The 15,000-nt window shown below is 42.4% G+C and overlaps 1 protein-coding gene across 1 annotated transcript in view; it reads right to left on the reverse strand.

Annotated features, from left to right (window-relative positions):
* The window catches only part of LOC143294368 (NACHT and WD repeat domain-containing protein 2-like), a 74,061-nt gene that overhangs the window by 14,132 nt on the left and 44,929 nt on the right, over nt 1–15,000 (reverse strand). The window contains exons 4-10 of the mRNA XM_076605837.1: nt 13,272–13,475; nt 11,027–11,171; nt 9,724–9,896; nt 8,531–8,791; nt 7,467–7,592; nt 1,685–1,883; nt 489–679 (exon numbers count right to left, since the gene is read on the reverse strand). Coding sequence (XP_076461952.1) covers nt 489–679; nt 1,685–1,883; nt 7,467–7,592; nt 8,531–8,791; nt 9,724–9,896; nt 11,027–11,171; nt 13,272–13,475 — 1,299 coding nt within the window. The remainder of the gene's footprint in view (nt 1–488; nt 680–1,684; nt 1,884–7,466; nt 7,593–8,530; nt 8,792–9,723; nt 9,897–11,026; nt 11,172–13,271; nt 13,476–15,000) is intronic.

Below are 15,000 nucleotides of genomic sequence, written 5' to 3' on the forward strand. Positions count from 1 at the left end.
CAAGATTTTGTTTTCCAGAATGGTCAGTTAGGGAATAAGCGGGGACAGGAATAAGTGAACCAAAGGATGAATGAACGAGTGGAGATAATGACTAAGGGGGGAAAAAAAATGGACTGGACAAGAGTAACTGAATAATGAAACAGGAAACTCGGAAACGATGAGTAGCCTCAATAGAACAATATCATCAATAGACTAACGATGGAACATATTCAAGCGCGCACACACACACACACACACACACACACACAGCACACACACACACACACACACACACACACACACACACACACACACACACACACACACACACACACACACACACACACACACACACACACACACACACACACACACACACTGCACACACACCAGCAATGTAATAAAAGAAACACACAAAGGGAGACAAAAAAACCGACAAAAACAATCCGGGAAGTAAAAAGCAACCAACCATTCACCATTCAAAATCCCGACAGTACTTAACAGCACACCTGAATGAAACTGCTTTCGTCCTCAATCATGATCTTCAGGGTGTCCAGGAGTCCATAGTAGTTGGGTAGGGTGGAAGCTATGACCCTGACGTTATCGGGTAGATGCACGGGGAACCAGGTCAGCTGATGAGCTCCCTCGGCACCCGACAACTGGTCCAGAGAGTCCAGGAAGAGCACCAGAGGCTTGTCCGCTGAACACAGTTCTCTTTAAGTCAATGGTGGGTACTGGAGAAAGCCAAGAGGTGGTGGGGGGGGGGCGGGGGGGGGGGGGGTAGGGGGCTGGGGGGGGGGGGGGGGGTAGGGGGTCGGGGCTTTGTCAGGGACGGTTGGTTTGTTCTGCCTGCATGGTGATTGAATGGATGAGAACTTAGTGAGAATTTTGTCTTACGTTCACACACACACACACACACACACACACACACACACACACACACACACACACACACACACACACAGATGGGAGAGAGAAGAACAGAAAGAGGGGATATAGAAAAGAGAGGGGTGGAGAAAAAGAGTAAGACAGAGGGAGCCACACACACACACACACACACACAGACAAATACCCTGCTTCACAACCCCATTACAATACTCTCCATTCCACGCTGGCAGGCACACACAGAAACAAACACACACACACACACACACACACACACACACACACACACACACACACACACACACACACACACACACACACACACACACACACACAGGCATACCAACAATCCTCATCCTCACGCACATGATTTGGCAGAGTCTATGTTAACGACCTGATAGTCACTGCCCTCAACGCATTCTGCTCCATGTACGAGTTTAGTCGTACCATGATTTCTTCCCCCGGTGGACCAGGTACGAGTATTCTCTTACCAACACACAATTCTAACTTCGTTCATTCTTGCTTAGTACAGTTAGCATACTAAACTGAACCGTTTACGGATTCCGGAAGCTCGAAAACGAATCTTTGACAATTTTCCATCGATTTTCGACGTTTCAGTGAACCACATTACTTTTTCTACAGTGGTCTCTTGCAGTGTTGGTCCAGGGGAGTTGTAGCAGGCATAAAGCTGTGGGGAAGAATGAGTTCTGGCGATCGTCACCCCTGTTCCCCACTCCTGATACCTGCCCCCCGCACCCCCCCCGCCCCCCCCCCCCCCGCCTTCCCAGCCTTAACCCCACCTACACCTCTGCCCACCCACCAGTGGGGCAGGCCAGGAGCTTCTTGAAGTGCTGGATGAGTGGGGACAGCTCCTCAGGGATGTCCTCCAAGGACTGCTCGTACACCACGGACATCTGGCTGCACACGCTGGTCAGCATGGGCACGATGGTGGAGCTACCCGGGGTGGTGCCCAGAAACCTCACCGCCATCACCGCCTTGCCCTCCATCCAGGTCTCCACCTGCGGGAAGGAAGCAGTACACGCCAAGGCGGTTATGCCACGTTCAGGGATGAGCATGGAGAACAGCGACAAGTTTGTTTGTTTTTACTGGACCATTATCTGTGCCGTTTCAGTGGCATTGCTCCCACGCCGTTCATTCCGAGTCCCCCCCCCCCTCCTCCGCGCCCCCCCCCTCCCCCACATACACGGCCACACCCGTGTTCGTTATGTCTCAGTACCAGCACCGACAGTCCACAGTAGAACCATCGATGTCAGGTCGCCAGGAGGCTACACACCAGAGGAGACCCTGCACTGCTGCTGAGTCACTTCGATGGTGTTCGGTAGTGCCTGTTCTGATCTAAAGTACTTAGGACACCACCTACTAAGCCCCCTTCTGACGACAATAATGGTTTAGCCGAGCATCAGCGGCAAGTTTGTTTGAAACTGTTTGTTATCAACGACAAAAAAGTATCGACAGAAACATAACATTGTCAACAGCAATATCTACAATGATAAAAGATACAGCAGCAGCAGCAGTAGCAGCAGTAGTAGAAGCAAGACACTTGTTGCTGCAATGAATAAACACAACTGGCATTGATACCTAAGTACAACAGTTGTAGCATCTACAGAACATCGGCAGCTAGGGCATGCCCGATTAAAGTTTCGAATATTTGCCGAAAAAACGAAGAAAGAAATGAAAGGAACTAAACATGAGGTCGTCTTTTTCCAATTTCACAAAATGCTTTGGAACACGAGAATTTTGGCCAACGCAAATGAGAGTTAAATGCGGTAGGGGGAGGGGGGGGGGAGGGGGACTGGGGGCTACTTTTGCACTACACTGGGCTGTGCCATGTAACGGTTCTCTCGCACGCAAGGTTTTAAAACCGCGTTTTGCAGTTGGTATTGATTTTTACTCGTGTGACCAACTGAACTCTGAAACAAGCTTCAGCACTGGTGTGACCTCCAGTCTGATTGGTCATTTTCGAAAATGTATTTCCATGGGGGAAAACAAACGCTGCCTTGTGACATGGAACCAGCAACAAATAAATGCAGGAAAGTAGCAAAATTGTCAAGTCGCTTATCTGTCAATATAGCTCCGTGATGGTCTTGTTTCGATTCTCGATCTCGCTCTTTCACCCAAGTCTAACTGGAAAAGCAAATCCGAGCAGCTAGCCATTCAGATGAAACGATAAACCGAAATACTCCGTGCATCACGCACTTGGCGCACCCGAAATACTCCGTGCATCACGCACTTGGCGCACCCGAAATACTCCGTGCATCACGCACTTGACGCACTGAAAACGAAGCTATGGTAGCATAAAAGATTAACGTTGTCCTCTGTTAAAATTATGTTCAAGAAATCCACTCTGATATGCACACAAAATAATAGATATAAGCCGTGGCAACATAAGTGTTGTCATCTGGAAAAAACAAAAATGTTGACGAAATCCATGGCAACATAAGTGATGTCCTCTGGCAAAACGGCAAAAATTCTGTAGAAATAATCCACTCTGATAGGTACAAAATTCTGTAGAAATAATCCACTCTGATAGGTACAAAATTCTGTAGAAATAATCCACTCCGACAGGTGCAAAATTCTGTAGAAATAATCCAATCTGATAGGTACAAAATTCTGTAGAAATAATCCAATCTGATAGGTACAAAATTCTGTAGAAATAATCCACTGTGATAGGTACAAAATTCTGTAGAAATAATCCACTCAGGTAGGTACAAAATTCTGTAGAAATAATCTACTCCGACAGGTGCAAAATTCTGTAGAAATAATCCACTCTGATAGGTACCAAGTCCTGTAGAAATAATCCACTGTGATAGGTACAAAATTCTGTAGAAATAATCCACTCTGATAGGTACAAAATTCTTTAGAAATAATCCACTCTGATAGGTACAAAATTCTGTAGAAATAATCCAATCTGATAGGTACAAAATTCTGTAGAAATAATCCACTCTGGTAGGTACAAAATTCTGTAGAAGTAATCCACTCTGGTAGGTACAAAATTCTGTAGAAATAATCCACTCTGATAGGTACAAAATTCTGTAGAAATAATCCACTGTGATAGGTACAAAATTCTGTAGAAATAATCCACTGTGATAGGTACAAAATTCTGTAGAAATAATCCAATCTGATAGGTACAAAATTCTGTGGAAATAATCCACTGTGATAGGTACAAAATTCTGTAGAAATAATCCACTGTGATAGGTACAAAATTCTGTGGAAATAATCCACTGTGATAGGTACAAAATTCTGTGGAAATAATCCACTGTGATAGGTACAAAATTCTGTAGAAATAATCCAATCTGATAGGTACAAAATTCTGTAGAAATAATCCACTGTGATAGGTACAAAATTCTGTAGAAATAATCCACTGTGATAGGTACAAAATTCTGTAGAAATAATCCACTGTGATAGGTACAAAATTCTGTAGAAATAATCCACTCTGATAGGTACAAAATTCTGTAGAAATAATCCACTGTGATAGGTAAGCAGATATATCAGGCATGGCGACATACGTCATGTCCTCTGGCACAGTTCTGCAGAAGGCACCCATACTGAGATATATGTATTATATGCAAGCATTCAAGATCTGACTGGCGCCTTGGATGCTGCTGCTGCTCAGGCATCTGCCGGGAAGGTGTTTCTTCTGAATGCAGTGACACTTCCTTGGGAAAGCTAAAAGAGATAAAAACCGTTTTGTTTACAGTATTACTTGAGAAAGCTAAAAGAGATAAAACCATGTTGTTCACAGTATTACCTGACAAAGTGAAAGAGATAAAACCGTGTTATTCACAGTATTATCTGACAAAGTGAAAGCGATAAAACCGTGTTGTTCACAGTATTACCTGACAAAGTGAAAGAGATAAAACCATGTTGTTCACAGTATTACCTGACAAAGTGAAAGAGATAAAACCACGTTGTTCACAGTATTACCTGACAAAGTGAAAGAGATAAAACCGTGTTGTTCACAGTATTACCTGACAAAGTGAAAGAGATAAAACCGTGTTGTTCACAGTATCACCTGACAAAGTGAAAGAGATAAAACCATGTTGTTCACAGTATCACCTGACAAAGTGAAAGAGATAAAACCATGTTGTTCACAGTATCACCTGACAAAGTGAAAGAGATAAAACCATGTAATTCACAGAATTACCTGACAAAGTGAAAGAGATAAAACCACGTTATTCACAGTATTACCTGACAAAGTGAAAGAGATAAAACCGTGTTGTTCACAGTATTACCTGGACAAAGTGAAAGAGATAAAACCATGTTATTCACAGTATTACCTGATAAAGTGAAAGAGATAAAACCATGTAATTCACAGAATTACCTGACAAAGTGAAAGAGATAAAACCGTGTTGTTCACAGTATTACCTGACAAAGTGAAAGAGATAAAACCGTGTTGTTCACAGTATTACCTGACAAAGTGAAAGAGATAAAACCGTGTTGTTCACAGTATTACCTGGACAAAGTGAAAGAGATAAAACCATGTTATTCACAGTATTACCTGACAAAGTGAAAGAGATAAAACCGTGTTGTTCACAGTATTACCTGACAAAGTGAAAGAGATAAAACCGTGTTGTTCACAGTATTATCTGACAAAGTGAAAGAGATAAAACCACGTTATTCACAGTATTACCTGACAAAGTGAAAGAGATAAAACCATGTAATTCACAGAATTACCTGACAAAGTGAAAGAGATAAAACCGTGTTGTTCACAGTATTACCTGACAAAGTGAAAGAGATAAAACCGTGTTGTTCACAGTATTACCTGGACAAAGTGAAAGAGATAAAACCATGTTATTCACAGTATTACCTGGACAAAGTGAATGAGATAAAACCGTGTTGTTCACAGTATTACCTGGACAAAGTGAAAGAGATAAAACCATGTTGTTCACAGTATTACCTGGACAAAGTGAAAGAGATAAAACCATGTTGTTCACAGTATTACCTGACAAAGTGAAAGAGATAAAACCGTGTTATTCACAGTATTACCTGACAAAGTGAAAGAGATAAAACCGTGTTGTTCAAAGTATTACCTGGACAAAGTGAAAGAGATAAAACCGTGTTGTTCAAAGTATTACCTGGACAAAGTGAAAGAGATAAAACCGTGTTATTCACAGTATTACCTGACAAAGTGAAAGAGATAAAACCATGTTATTCACAGTATTACTTGAAAAAGCTAAAAGAGATAAAACCATGTTGTTCACAGTATTACCTGAGAAAGCTAAAAGAGATAAAACCGTGTTGTTCACAGTATTACTTGAGAAAGCTAAAAGAGATAAAACCATGTTATTCACAGTATTACCTGACAAAGTGAAAGAGATAAAACCATGTTATTCACAGTATTACCTGACAAAGTGAACGAGATAAAACCGTGTTGTTCACAGTATTACCTGACAAAGCAAAAGAGATAAAACCGTGTTGTTCACAGTATTACCTGACAAAGTGAACGAGATAAAACCGTGTTGTTCACAGTATTACCTGACAAAGCAAAAGAGATAAAACGTGTTGTTCACAGTATTACCTGACAAAGTGAACGAGATAAAACCGTGTTGTTCACAGTATTACCTGACAAAGTGAAAGAGATAAAACCATGTTGTTCACAGTATTACTTGAGAAAGCTAAAAGAGATAAAACCATGTTGTTCACAGTATTACTTGAGAAAGCTAAAAGAGATAAAACCGTGTTGTTCACAGTATTACTTGAGAAAGCTAAAAGAGATAAAACCGTGTTGTTCACAGTATTACCTGACAAAGTGAAAGAGATAAAACCATGTTGTTCACAGTATTACTTGAGAAAGCTAAAAGAGATAAAACCGTGTTGTTCACAGTATTACTTGAGAAAGCTAAAAGAGATAAAACCATGTTGTTCACAGTATTACTTGAGAAAGCTAAAAGAGATAAAACCATGTTGTTCACAGTATTACTTGAGAAAGCTAAAAGAGATAAAACCATGTTATTCACAGTATTTCCTGACAAAGTGAAAGAGATAAAACCATGTTGTTCACAGTATTACTTGAGAAAGCTAAAAGAGATAAAACCATGTTATTCACAGTATTACCTGACAGTGAAAGAGATAAAACCATGTTGTTCACAGTATTACCTGACAAAGTGAAAGAGATAAAACCACGTTATTCACAGTATTATCTGACAAAGTGAAAGAGATAAAACCATTCACAAATGAGCCCCTTCCTATCTCTGTGGCTGCCTTCACCTCTACACTCCATCTCGCTCACTACGATCAGCTTCGGATCCACTCTGTTTACGCATACCCAGATTCAAGCTCTCGACTGTTGGCCGCCATTCTTTCTCTGTCTCTGGACCTTGCAACTGGAATGAACTTCCTCTTTCGCTTCGTCAAAGTCTCCACACTCAGCTCTTTCAAGTCTGGCCATAAAAAACCCACCCCTTCCCAAAATAGCCTCCCTTCCCTGCCTCTTCCTTGTCTTCAGTTTCTCCAGTTTTAGTGTTATGCATGCGTGTGAATGACTGGTGCGAAAGCGCTTTGATTTGTCTCTGCACAAGATTCAGCGCTATATAAATACCATTATTATTATTATTATTATTATATTCACAGTATTATTTTACCTGACTGGCAGCCTTGGCCATGAGAGAGGTCTTTCCGCAGCCGCTGAGGCCGTGCAACACCAGAGGTTTGTTGGACTTGCTGCTGAGCACGTACTGCCGGATCTGGTCCACCACGTCCTCTCGGCCCTGACATCACCAGGCAACACATACACACGTTTCTGTGTTAGTTTCTTCAGTCCTTAGCCGTGTGTGTATGCTTACATGATGGATGTGTTTGTGTGTGTGTGTGTGTGTGTGTGCGTGCGTGTGTGTGTGCGTGTGTGTGTATGTGTGTAAGACACACACACACACACACACACACACACACACACACACACACAGAACGTGCCCACAAGCATACGTACTTCAGTAACTTTACTCATCAACAACGAATCGAACAATAGCCGTAAAACGGACTGCAGCCAAACTGTACAGCACATTTTCGAAATCACGAGAGAGTGAAACAAATAAATGTAATACGATCAACATTTCAACATACACGTTGTTGTGCCATACCCAAATAAAGAATACCGATCATAACCAAAAAAAAAACCCAATTGCCTCCGCCCCACTAATCTCAAAATAGATGGATAGCTCATTGGCCAGGTAAGCTGAAGCCAACTAGATGCCATACTGAGACTCGTATCCAGCTGTCAGTCCGTCAAGAAGTTGTCTGCTAACTTGTGGAAGTTTCTGAACTGTAACCGTATATCTTCAATGAAATCGTGTTATGCTTGCCCCCACGAAATGCCAACTGTTGTGTCCTGATTGATATCAGCCAATGGTTTATTTACCAAAGTTATTACAGGAAAACAGTACAGTGACACGTAACGCAAACTTGCTGTAGATGCACACACAGGAATCTCAGCTTAACTAACGCCTCGAGCAAGTGAAAACTTGCCGTGAAGCAATCACCGTAGCCAGCTGAGCGCTCGGCTACACATATGAACTTACCGCTTCACGCTGTACTGACACGAGTAGCAAACTCGCTAATTGAGCACTTCCGCTGGCTTCATTTAGCAAAGGGGCTCAAAGAAGGCATGCGCTATCCACCTATTTTTAGAACAGCGCTCCTGCCCCCTCACCTGGAAAGCAGACACATGGTTGCGGCAGGCGTGCAGGTGTTGTAAGGGCTCGTTGTACACGGGGTCGTTGGCGAGTTTCACGTGCTTGGCCATGGCATTGTCAATCTGGGTGGTGACGTCTTTGTAGAACTTCTCGCAGAACTCCTCGAAGTAGGAGCGGTGAGACTCCTCGTCGATGCCTTCCTTACCCGTCCACTCCACTGAGAACCGTGTGACGTTGGAAGCCACCAGTTTCTTGGGCAGTTTCTCGTCTCTGAGTTTCTGAAAAAGATCATGTCACGGGTGTTGGCGGTGACCTTTTTGTTATTACTGCTTTTCTTTTCTTCTTCTTCTTTTTTGCTAGGTGTGTAAGCAGAAGTCTGTGTGCAGAGTTTCGCTTCAGAACTGATTAGTGAAATGACAGTGTAGTGAAGTGATTTATTGTGTGTGTGTGATGCAGATCAGAGTATTGTGCAATAGGGTGGTGGAGTCATGTTAGGTTGAATGGATTGTGAATGGGATGGAGTGTAGTGTAGTGTAGTGTAGTGTAGTGTAGCATTCCTTCAGTATAGCCAAATAGTCTTTGATACCAAACTGCATCACCAACACACAACTGTTACGTCGTTAAGTGTCCAGGTAATGACATACAACTCGCACAACTGCCCAACCCAACTCACACACAGCTTTTACGCAAACAAGCTGTCTAGATTGTAACATGTAGCATGCAACTCTTGTTACTACCACACAGCATTTTAGACTGTGCCACCCAAGAACTCAACAACTGCTCCAACAATACACAATTATTTCACATAAACAGACTAAAGCTTTCGTCGTCAAAAACACAGTATTCTTAATCTCCATTCACCTCTTCAATATGAGGATCTCACGCTTGCAACATGTTAATGATGTCAGCAGCGGTAAAACACTGTCATCGTCGCCTTTTGTGTCGTTCGTACGGAGAGAGTTAAAACACTATTTCGGACATTGCATTCGACATGTCGCCTCTTGTGTCGTTCGTACGGAGAGAGTTAAAGCACTATTTCGGACATTGCATTCGACATGTTGCCTCTTGTGTCGTTCGTACGGAGAGAGTTAAAGCACTATTTCGGACATTGCATTCGTACTGCTTGTTCTTGTTCTTGTGGCTTATAGTCCAGCCGACCGCACAGGGCCATATTATCAGGACCGCGAAGTACTGCCAAAATGCAACTGACCTTGAGGAGATTCTGAGCGTCGTTGTCGACAGTACTGGCTGCCACGTCCACAAACTTGCAAGCCATGCGGAGGAGGGTGAGGTTGATGTTGGTGATGTCTCGCACGTAGGCTAGGCAGTGCTCGTCCGTGTTCTTAGCCTTCAGGATTCCTCGCTCCACCTCACGCTCAGTCACTGACAGACAAAACAGAAGTCAGAAATGTGTGTAAAGGTTTTGCAGTTGGTTGAGTAGGTGTTTTAATTTTTTTTTTTTTTTTTTTTTTTTTTTACGCTTACAGTTGACTTCATCAAGTTTATGCGCCTTATAAATATTATTATTATTAGTAGTAGTTATTTTTTCATGTATTTATTTATTTATTTACTTATTAATTTCTATTTTTTTCATTTATTTATTCTTTTTTTGGTTTGTTTGTTTTGTTTTGTTATTTTATTCTATTTCATTTCATTTCATTATTTTATTTTACTTTTATTTTATTTATTTTATTTATTTTATTTATTTATTTATTTATCAAAATTTTATTTTATTTTATTTTATTTTATTTTTTTCTCAAGGCCTGACTAAGCGCGTTAGGTTACGCTGCTGGTCAGGCATCTGCTTAGCAGATGTAGTGTAGCGTATATGGATTTGTCCGAACGCAGTGACAGCTCCTTGAGCTACTGATACTGTTCATGAAGCTGCGCTATGGAATGCACTATTACCGCAACAGATCAAAATAAGGTTTTGGTTTTCTCAGCCTGCGTATCGGTCTGGTTGTAGTCCACTGTTGTAGTTTTTCTTCTTCTTCTTCTTCTTCTTTTTCTTCTTTTCTCCTTTCTTTTATTTTGTTTCTCAAATTCTGTAAAGACAGACAGTTCAACAGATAAACAGATACATTGATAGGCACAGACAAAGAAAGACAAATAGACGGAGAAGCGGACAGATACACATGCAGATAAACAGATAGAGAGTGGGAGAGTGGGGGTAGGTCAGGAGAGAGAGACAGAGACACAGAGAGAGAGAGAGAGAGAGAGAGAGAGAGAGAGAGAGAGAGAGAATGAATGAATGAATGAATGAATGAACGAATGAATAATCTTTATTTTCTGGGCGTAATAGATTAAGCATACATGCATTTTTTTTCACCCAGCCCTCGAAAACAGAGAAAGAAAGAAACAAACAACAACAAAATAAAAATAACAATAAAAAAAAAGAAGAAGAGAAAAGTGAACAAGCAAGAGAAATATCACGGAGAGAGAGAGAGAGACAGAGAGCGAGACAGAGCGAGACAGAGAGAGAGAGAGAGAGTCTTTCTTTTCCAAAAGCTGACCTGACATGAAGTAATTGTGAACCTGATCCCTGTCGAGCTTCTTGGTGAGGAAGAGCACCTGCGCTGACTTGCGGATGATCTTCTGCAGCTTGCCCAGCGTCTCCCACCACGTGTTCTGGTCCAGCTCCATCAGCCTCTGGTGTCTCTGTTGTCAGCCAGCCCCCAGGAAAAAAACAAACAAAACAAAACAAACCAACCGTGGTGCATTTGAAATATACAATGAAGCCAGGTGCCAGTTGCGTTGCTTGGCTCTAACTTTTTGACAGTTACACGTGACTAAATGCCTACGTTGACCGAACTACGCCATTGGTCAGTTCCATACTACACACAGTTAGTAGGGGGTTACGACCATACTGGGTTCTTCCGTCCGAGCAATGCAACTGGCTCCAGAACAAATGGTTAAGACTGGCAGCTCTCCATTCACAAGGAATAAATAATGAGGCCAGGAGAACAAATAGTAAAGAGTGGTAACTTTACCTCTATTTGTTAGGTATACAACTTCATGTCAGTGCTGCTTATGGTACCGATTCAGCTAGCACTCGGGTAAATAGGTGAAAGGTACGTAGTGTATATTTTTCTTTAACTGAGCTTCTACTTATATCAGACATTCTCCTTTAATTCCACTCTCCACCCACACTGTTTCTATCCACTCACCAACCACCCTCACTTTCCTCTTCTACCTTTAACTTACTCAGTACGGCCAGTCCTCTCTTCTCCTCTACACAGACCCCTCGGATGTCCAGTGGGTGTCTGAATGACCCAACCTTTAGCTTCCGTCGTCAGACTTGTGGTATTCTTTGTCAACATTCGCCTCTTCAGTATGGGAGACTTCCACTTGCAATATTTTGATGGTGGTAATTGGGGTGAAACGCTGTTAACGTCTTCTCTTTCGCCGTTCGTATGGGGAGAGTTAAAACGAGAACATTCTTGTTCTTCTGCGTTCGTGGGCTGCAACTCCCACGTTCACTCGTATGTACACGAGTGGGCTTTTACATGTATGACCGTTTTTACCCCGCCATGTAGGCAGCCATACTCCGTTTTTCGGGAGGCTGCATGCTGGGTATGTTCTTGTTTCCATAACCCACCGAACGCTGACATGGATTACAGGATCTTTAACGTGTGTATTTGATCTTCTGCTTGCATATACACACGAAGGGGGTTCAGGAACTAGCAGGTCTGCACATATGCTGACCTGGGAGATCGGAAAAATCTCCATCCTTTACCCACCAGGCACCGTTACCGAGATTCGAACCTGGGACCCTCAGATTGAAAGTCGAACGCTTTAACCATTCGGCTATTGCGCCCGTCAAAACGATAACATTCAAATGTGAACATATAAACATAAACAAAATGTCTACGATCACCAGTATATGTGACGGGACATTAAACAAAATCCCTCCTCCTTAAAAGTCAGTGTCTTATTCTGTTTGCTCACTCCTCCCCCGCCCCCCCTCCCCCACCCCGCCCCCGATCCCCCTCTCCCCTCCCCATCAATGAGCCCTCTGCCCCTCCCCTCCCCCTTTGTGCACAAGCTGACCTTGACAGCTTGACAGCAGCTGTTATAAAATCGTTAAACTCGCCTTCCCCTTTTAAGCCCTCTCTCTATTCCGCTTCTCAGACGGATCTTCGTTATACCTTCGCGAAGGTTTCGTCGTGTATTTTTTTTTTTTTCTACTCCTGTAAGAACCTCTTCCAACAGACTGGCAGAACTAACTATCATCACAGATGAATAGATATTCATACCACCACTCTCTCTCTCTCTTGTCTCTCTCTCTTTTCCACTTTCTCTGTTTGTCTGTCTTTTACACATAATGTTTGTCACTTAATGATTTTCTCTATATTGCGAAATAAAATAAAAGAGCCGAAATCTGTGGTGGAAAAGGGGTTGGGAAGAGAACTCTTTGAAACACCCCTGTCACTTTATCTAAGTGGCTGGGATAGCAGAATTGAATAGGGGTTTCCCACCCCCACCCCCTACTTCCTATACACCCCCCACCCACACACACACACACACACCTGCCCCCCTCCACCCCTCGCCTAGAGGCTACCCTCCCAATTCCCAACCCCTACACACACACACACACACACACACACACACACACACACACACACATGTTTAACTTTCAGACCCGCTAAAAAGCTTTCACCTTTCCCAACCCCTACACCCACCAATAAAAAAAAAGAAAAAAAGAAAAAAAAGGGAGTTTATTAATTCTCACATCCACACAAAAAATAAAGCTCTCACCTTGTTGTTGAAGTTGGTGAGGATGGAGGAGATGGGCTGCAGAATGTACACGGAGGGCACAGAGTTGTCGTCCTTCTTGTACCACATGTCCAACAGCGCCACTTCTTCCGGAACGTCCAAGGCACATCCTCGCAACATCTCGAACTCCGTGGCAACGATGTGTGTAGGGATAGGTCGGTACCCATATTTCTGCCCCAGGAACACCTGTAAAAGGACACCAGTTTTTGTGTGTGTTTTTTGTTGAAATTATTATACAATATAATATAAATATAATATAATATGATATTATATCATATTATATTATAATATATTATATATTTTCCCCCAGTTCTTTTGATTCACTTTGAAAAGAACGCAGATTGAAAAAAACATTTTGCATTTGGGTGTTGGGTGAGGTGGAGTGGGTAATACTGTGTGTACGTGTTCGTGTGGGTACGTGTGGGGGTTGGATCTCTCTCTCTCTCTCTCTCTCTCTCTCTCTCTCTCTCTCTCTTCCCACACCTATCGCTCCACACCGTCCTCTCTCTCTCCATCTCCCTCCCCCTCTCTCTCTCCCTCTCCCCCTCTCTCTCCCACTCGCTCCCTCTCCGTCCCTCTCTCTCACTCTCTCTCTCTCCCTCTCTCTTCCCTTCCAACACCTATCACTCCACACCCTCTCTCTCTCTCTCTCCCTCTCTCTCTCTCCCTCTCTCTTCCCTTCCTACTCCCATCACTCCACACCCTCCTATCTCTTTCTCTCTCTCCCTCTCTCTTCCCTTCCCACACCTATCACTCCACACCCTCTCTCTCTCTCTCTGTCTCTTCCCTTCCCACTCCTATCACTCAAACAGATTCAACTTATTACACAATACGGAGCTGAAATTTGGTGTCTTCACTAATCAGCAATTCACTGTGAAAAAGTTCATTTATTTGCATTAAAGAAATTTCTTTCTGGTGACTATGAAAACACCTAGTGATTTTATCTATGCTGAAACTAATCGACATCCCATATATTTGAATTCGATTATCAGATGTATTTCTTATTGATTAAAAATAATGCGAATGGAAAACGTAAGACTGCCAAGGAAAGCCTACAACATGTTACATGATTTGGATAATAGAGGTAGAACTAACTGGGTGTCAAAGGTGAGAATAAAACTGCATGATTTAGGTTTTGCTTACGTGTGGCTAAATCAAGGAGAAGGGGATATAAACGGATTTCTACGTACACTTCGATCGAGACTAATCGACTGTCGTTGGCAGGAATGGTCGAGCCATATCCAAGATAGTAATCGTTTTGATTTTTATAGACAGATTAATTTGAGACATACGGTACCAGTTTATTTGGCTATGAATATGGATAGACATTTAAAATGTATCATGGCAAAGTTTAGATTTGGAATTTCTGATTTGTTTATGCATTATTATCGTTACAGGCAACATAAAGATAAAGTGACCTTATTTGCCCTTTATGTAAAAGTGCGACGGGGAGTAAACTCCACTTTGTACTTTGTTGTCCTGTGTTAAGTGATCTTAGAAATCAGCTGATACCTCAGAATTTCATAGGCAGCCTTCCTTGTTCAGATTGTATTTGCTTATGTCATCCACTAAGGAACACGTTAATAAACAGCTAGCAATTTACTTGTATAAAACCTTAAAGGTTAGAAATACAATATGCCGGCAGTTGAGTGTGCGCTAGTTTTCCGCTTTTTTTATTCTGTGTGAATAAGACTAAATGCAGATAATGACT

The sequence above is a fragment of the Babylonia areolata genome, chromosome 19, assembly GCF_041734735.1.
Source record: "Babylonia areolata isolate BAREFJ2019XMU chromosome 19, ASM4173473v1, whole genome shotgun sequence".
Lineage (NCBI taxonomy): Eukaryota > Metazoa > Mollusca > Gastropoda > Neogastropoda > Buccinidae > Babylonia > Babylonia areolata.